This window comes from Dendropsophus ebraccatus, chromosome 5, assembly GCF_027789765.1.
Source record: "Dendropsophus ebraccatus isolate aDenEbr1 chromosome 5, aDenEbr1.pat, whole genome shotgun sequence".
NCBI classification, from domain to species: domain Eukaryota; kingdom Metazoa; phylum Chordata; class Amphibia; order Anura; family Hylidae; genus Dendropsophus; species Dendropsophus ebraccatus.
The window spans coordinates 151,941,778-151,947,777 of record NC_091458.1 but is presented as its reverse complement, the minus strand read 5'-3'; the positions used below and the strand labels follow the sequence as shown (position 1 = coordinate 151,947,777).

The 6,000-nt window shown below is 43.5% G+C and overlaps 1 protein-coding gene across 2 annotated transcripts in view; it reads right to left on the bottom strand.

Moving 5' to 3' along the window:
- Window positions 1-365: 365 nt before the first annotated feature.
- Window positions 366-6,000, bottom strand: part of COL8A2 (collagen type VIII alpha 2 chain) — a 116,008-nt gene continuing 110,373 nt past the window's right edge. For both annotated transcript variants that reach the window (XM_069971662.1, XM_069971661.1), the window contains exon 4: window positions 366-4,636. In XM_069971662.1, the coding sequence (XP_069827763.1) occupies window positions 2,721-4,636 (1,916 nt within the window). In that variant the 3' untranslated portion in view covers window positions 366-2,720. The remainder of the gene's footprint in view (window positions 4,637-6,000) is intronic.

Here is a 6,000-nt window from a genome sequence, read left to right as displayed (position 1 = left end):
GGCTGGGTTCACACTGTGTTATTAGCATACGTTTAATGGATCCGTTTTTTTTAACGGACAAAAAAATAGTGTCAGCAACGTTTTTGTGTCCGTCCAAAAAATGGATCCGTTTTTTTTTTATAATGGAAGTCAATGAAAAAACGGATCAAAACGGATGCACACAAATGCATCCATTTTTTGCAATTCCTTTTTTCATCCGTTTTTTTTTTCAAAAAACGGATTGCAAAAACGCAGTGTGAATCCAGCCTTATATAGCAGTGATCTGCTGCCTATTCCACGGAACGGCGACAGCAGACCGCCGCTATATCCTATGGGCTGCCCGGACAATCAGCGATCACCTGGGCAGCCCCCCCACCGCTCCCCCCGGCCCTCCCCGGACTCACCCCCTCGCTGCTGTCGCGTGGAATAGCGGCAGCAGCGAGCGGGGAATGAGGAGCAAACGAGCTCCTCAGAGGCGGCCTTAAGAGAAAACCTCCCCTGCTCTACACAGTTCTTGTCAAGGAGAGAGGTGGCGTCAGAGAGTAATGTGTCAGATTGGAAAGAATACAACACTTCCTGCAGGACATACAGCAGCTGATAAGTATTGGAAGACTGGAAATTTCTACATAGAAGTAAATTTCAAATCTATATAACTTTCTGACACCAGTTGCCCGCACACTATATGGAGGTGCACTTTGAAAACCATCATTATTAGGGGGACTTGTGTTTGACCCGTGATCATTAACCACCTCTCTGCAAAATAACCCTGGTCAACCGGCATGCTCACAGCCTAACGCTGCAGCTAGGAGGTTAATGGAAGATGCACAATAACATATCTCTTTACCCCAAATTCCATTACAGTTCAAGCATTGTCAATACAAAATCCATTAATATTAGCAGGACAAAACAGGAATGATACTTTCAAAAACCAGTTGCTGTTTTGAGAATAATATTGCACTATATGAATATATAACATTGGTAAGTAGGGCATAGCACCATTGCAAACAAGTGAATAATAAAGTAAAAAATGATTACAATGAACAGTTACTTATTAGGAAGGCACTGAATGGTGAAGAAGAACAGTAATCATCCCCTTCCCACTCAAAAAAGCTCATATTTTTAAAAAATACAATGGCAAGATTAAAAAAAAAAAAAAAAAAAAAAAGACGAGCCATGGAACATCTCCAAAGATTTCTAGCTAATGGTTGAGGATGCTTTAGATCACATTCTTGGTTTCAATGTAGAATTGACATGTATCCAGTCAAGTAGGCTTCCTGATATTATAATTTTTGGGGTTGTAATTTATATGAATGAATGGCATATCGATGAGGGAAATATGTGCTATACATGGAATATTGTAATGTAATACATTATAATAGACAGCGACCAGGTACCAGTGCGTTATGGCATCAGCTATATAAAAAATGGATAAACTCAAGATACATGTCAGCCATCCAAAATATTATAAATTACAGTAGGGATAGTAGATGTTAGTTTGGAAATGTGGTAGTGTAATAAGTGTTGAGAGAACTTCATGAAAATGCCCGGGATCGGCAACTTCTCCGAACCTGGACGCTTGTTATTTTACTCTAGACATCTGGAGAAGGTGGAGGCAGCCCAAGGACTGCCTGGAAAACATGGATATAACCTATGGTCAATGGCTGTATCCAGGTTTTCCAGGACTTCCTAGTGCGGCATCTAACGTGTCCAGATGCAGGGAGTTCAATGGGGAGCGTCCAGGTTTGGAGAAGTTGCCGAACTTGGACATTCTTGTGAAGTTCGCTCAACGCCACTCCAAATCCGGAGGAGGTTGAGGCAGCCCAAGGACTGCCTGGAAAACATGGATATAACCTATAGTCTATGGCTGTATCCAGGTTTTCCAGGACTTCCTAGGGCAGCATCTAACTTGTCCAGAGTTCAATGAAGCGTATCCAGGTTCAGAGAAGTTGCCGAACTTGGACATTCTTGTGAAGTTGGCCCAACATTACTCATGATTCATCAATTCATGGACCTGGAGCATTGATATAGTTACTTACTCTAACAAGCATATCAGACCTTTCACTTTAAAAGTTGAAATACCATTTTAATGTGTGTCTAATTTTGGGCGAGTCTTGCCGGGGCTAAAAGCAACTTAAAGTCTTGGCGAAAACCAAGAGTCAGCAGCTACTACTCTACTAAGAGAAAAGCCTATCACACATGCTCACAGTTTGTGCATCACCTTAAACATTCAACAATTTGCTTTATTTCTTCAATGCTTCTATTGTCTTTGCAGGTAGGTAAAAACAGTAGGAAACCTATGCAATAAGCATGTCTGGAGGCTCTAGGCAGAGTGCATAAAACTTTGAAACCATTATAAATCCGGCAAGGTCATCCTCATTACATGAAGTGTTGATGCAGTGTTTTTACAACTAAAATACTATGCAACATACCTAGCAGGTACAGATAAATTATCAAAAATTCACAAAATAATCAAACATTTGGAACATTTGAGGTTCCGATGAACTTCTAAGCTGTAGAACGCTGGCGTAGCATAGTCATCTTGCCACAAGCTTGCTGGTCTGCTCTGAATTTTAAGTCACTGGGTAATAAGGTGATTACTTTAAAAGTCTTGTTTCAGTGTCTTAAACAAGTACGTAGGCCTTTTCTCCCAGTGAATATATGTGTAGAGTCATTTTTGTTGCTTTGCATGTAATTTTCAAAGATAGTTTATAACTAGGGCTAGCAATGTCATTGCAAGTCCGTTATGTGGGACAAAGGAGAAAGCCAGAGAATGAAGAATGAATGTACTCTGTTGAATATAAGCCATTTGCTTGGTCTGAAGGCATCTGGACCCAAACTTGGTCATTTTCCTTAAGTTCTAACACTGCACTCCCAGAGGCTTGGTCCATATACCCTTTCTTGTATTCATCGTATGTGTAAGTAGCAGGTACATTGTTCTTGTAAAGAGCAACCCAGATGTTGGTTCCTTTAACATGGACATGGTAGGCAAAGTAGTAAATTCCAGGAAGAGAACAAGTAAATATCCCAGTTAGAGGATTATAACCATTATGGCCATTGTACAGAGTCCGATCGAATTTGATAGGCATACCAGAAGGAGGGAATGGTGTCGTTAAGATGGCAGTGAATGCTGGGGCTATTTTGGCAGATAGTTCTCCAGTACCGTACTGAGGCTTTCCCGGTCTTTCTATTGTACCTCCTTCCACGCCTCCTTCCGGCAAGTGCAAGCCAGCAATAGTGCCATCACTATAGATTCCTGGTGGGCCTGGTGGGCCCGGTGGACCAGGTGGCCCAGGTTGGCCATTTAAACCAGGTTGCCCTGGAATTCCTGGAGGTCCTACAGGGCCAATTAAACCTGGCTCTCCATTGATGCTATTTCCAGGTTGTCCAGGGATGCCAGGTTCCCCTTTTAATCCTGGTAATCCTTGAGGCCCAATAGGACCAGCAGATCCTTGCAGGCCAGGAATACCAGCTGGACCTCTTGGGCCAGGCTGACCTGGAATTCCACCTTCTCCTTTTGGCCCTGGGCTACCTATTTGACCTGGCAAACCTGGAAGTCCCATTAACCCACCCTCCCCTTTCGGTCCTATTGGACCTGGCAGTCCTTTGAGGCCTGGAAGTCCCCTTTCACCTGTAATACCTGGTTTACCTACAAATCCACTGGGACCCTGACTCCCTGGAATTCCAGGTGCACCTGGGGGACCAGTAGGTCCAATGTCACCTTTTAAGCCAGGTAAACCATTTTTTCCTGGCAATCCCATAGAACCTGGAAGTCCAGGAGGTCCTATAATACCTTGTGGCCCTTGCTCACCTGGTTCACCTTCTATGCCTGGCTCTCCTTTATCTCCTATTCCTCCAGGAAGTCCAGCAGGTCCTCTATCCCCTTTTAATCCCGGAAGACCTGGTTTCCCATACCCTGGTTGCCCTGGCAATCCTGGTAAGCCTCGTATACCTGGTTCTCCTTTAGGACCTAAGTGCCCCTGTAGTCCTGGTAAACCATCTAAACCTGGTTTACCAATTCCATCAATGCCAGGTTTACCTTGTGGGCCCTGCGGCCCTGGTGGGCCAACAACTCCTGGTGGCCCAGGTGGACCTACATCACCTTTATTCCCTGTGCTCCCTGGTAATCCATCAAGTCCTGGTTTTCCATTACCTGTCAGACCTTGTGGGCCCATTGGCCCAGGTGGGCCACCAAGGCCACGGGCACCAGGAAGTCCTGGTTTGCCAATTCCAGCTTCTCCTTTAATGCCTTTGTCTCCACGAGGTCCTGGCTCACCTTTTTGACCAGGTTCACCCCTGATTCCTGGCTGTCCTGGAGCACCTTGAACACCTGGTTTTCCATTTGATGAGATTCCTGAAGGGCCAGGAATTCCAGGAGATCCAGGCAATCCCCTAGGTCCGTGCTCTCCCCTCATTCCAGGCTCTCCTTTTGGGCCAGGAAGACCCTTCGGTCCAATTTTGCCAGGCATGCCTGGTAAACCTGCTTTTCCAATGCTAGAAAAGCCAGGAGGACCAGCAGGCCCCTGCATTCCTTGTAATCCAGGTTTTCCTATTCCTGGCTTTCCAGGCGGTCCGGGAGGCCCAGGTGGTCCCCGGGGGCCAGGTTTTCCTGCTGCTCCAGGTTCTCCTTTAAGGTCCATGGGAAGCATTGGGGGCATATCTGCAGATATAAGACAACACAATAAATAAAATCACTAAATATATATTAAAATATATAATACATTAAATATATTTATTATAAAAATTCTATATATAGAGCAGTGGTGTCTACATAATTTGCACAGATGCATTATATGACCAATAGGCAATGTAGGGGTATGCTTGGATTGAGATACATTTTGGGCGTGAGAGGTTTCCTAGGATTCCCTTACTGTCCCTGACATACCATAAGGGACATCACGCCTGTTGCTCACTGTCTGTATAGCAAGATCCTAGTAACCCGTATCCATCTATTTTATTTTTAATTGATGCTATTGCTGAAGGAAGGGGTATAGTTTGCCTTATTTGCCTACAATGGAAAATGCCTTTTCCCATTCTAATGCTTCCTACTTTTCTGTATAGATTGGAACAAGACAAGCAAAGACATCTCAATATTAGAGAGTAAGAAATAAATGATAGTTGTACTGTACTGCTGGCACTATACAGACAGGCAAGGCTCTTTATGCATTTTTTCCTGCCACTTCATGGTCTGTGGGGAGTGAGGGTTTTGCTTTATCATTTCATGTAGACAGGGCTTTATTTAACCCCTTAGGGACCAAGCCTATTTGAGCCTTAATGACCAGGCTAATTTTTTAAAATCTGACCTGTCTCACTTTAAGCGCTTATAGCTCAGTAATGCTTTAACATATGCTAGCGATTGTGTTTCGTAACATATGGTATTTTATGTTAGTGGCAAAATTTGGTCACTGTCTTTTTTTGTGAAAAACATCAAAATATCATGAAAACTTTACAAACTTTGAACTTTTTTGCTTCTAAAAAAGAAAGTTACATGACATAAATTAGTTACTAAGTTACATTATCCAAATATGTGGATTTGAATAGACGCTAACACTACTAGGAGAAAGTGAGCACCAACCAGTGATCACGGACAGTGTACGTGTCAAACCGGCTGTATATGAGCTTAATGGTGACTGATTTATTCCTCCAGCGGTAGTGCTGGTAGCTTTTTTCTATTGCATACATAAGTTACATTATCAATATATCCTCTTTATTCTGATTTCATTTCATAAACATATTTTACTTTTCTTGGGTGTTACGGGGCTTAGAAATTTGCCAGATACAAAATCTGTAACGCAGGTTCTCCTGAGTTCAACAGTACCCCATATGTGGGCATAAACCACTGTATGGGCACACAGCGGGGCTCAGAAGGGAAGGAGCGCCAATTAGCAATTTCAGTGCAGATTTTTCTGAGGAAGTTTCTGAGCGCCAGGTGCGTTTGCAGAGCCCATGTAGTGTCAGCAGAATAAACCCCCCCAAAAGTCATCCTATTTTGGAAAGTACACCCCTCAAAGAATACATCTTGGG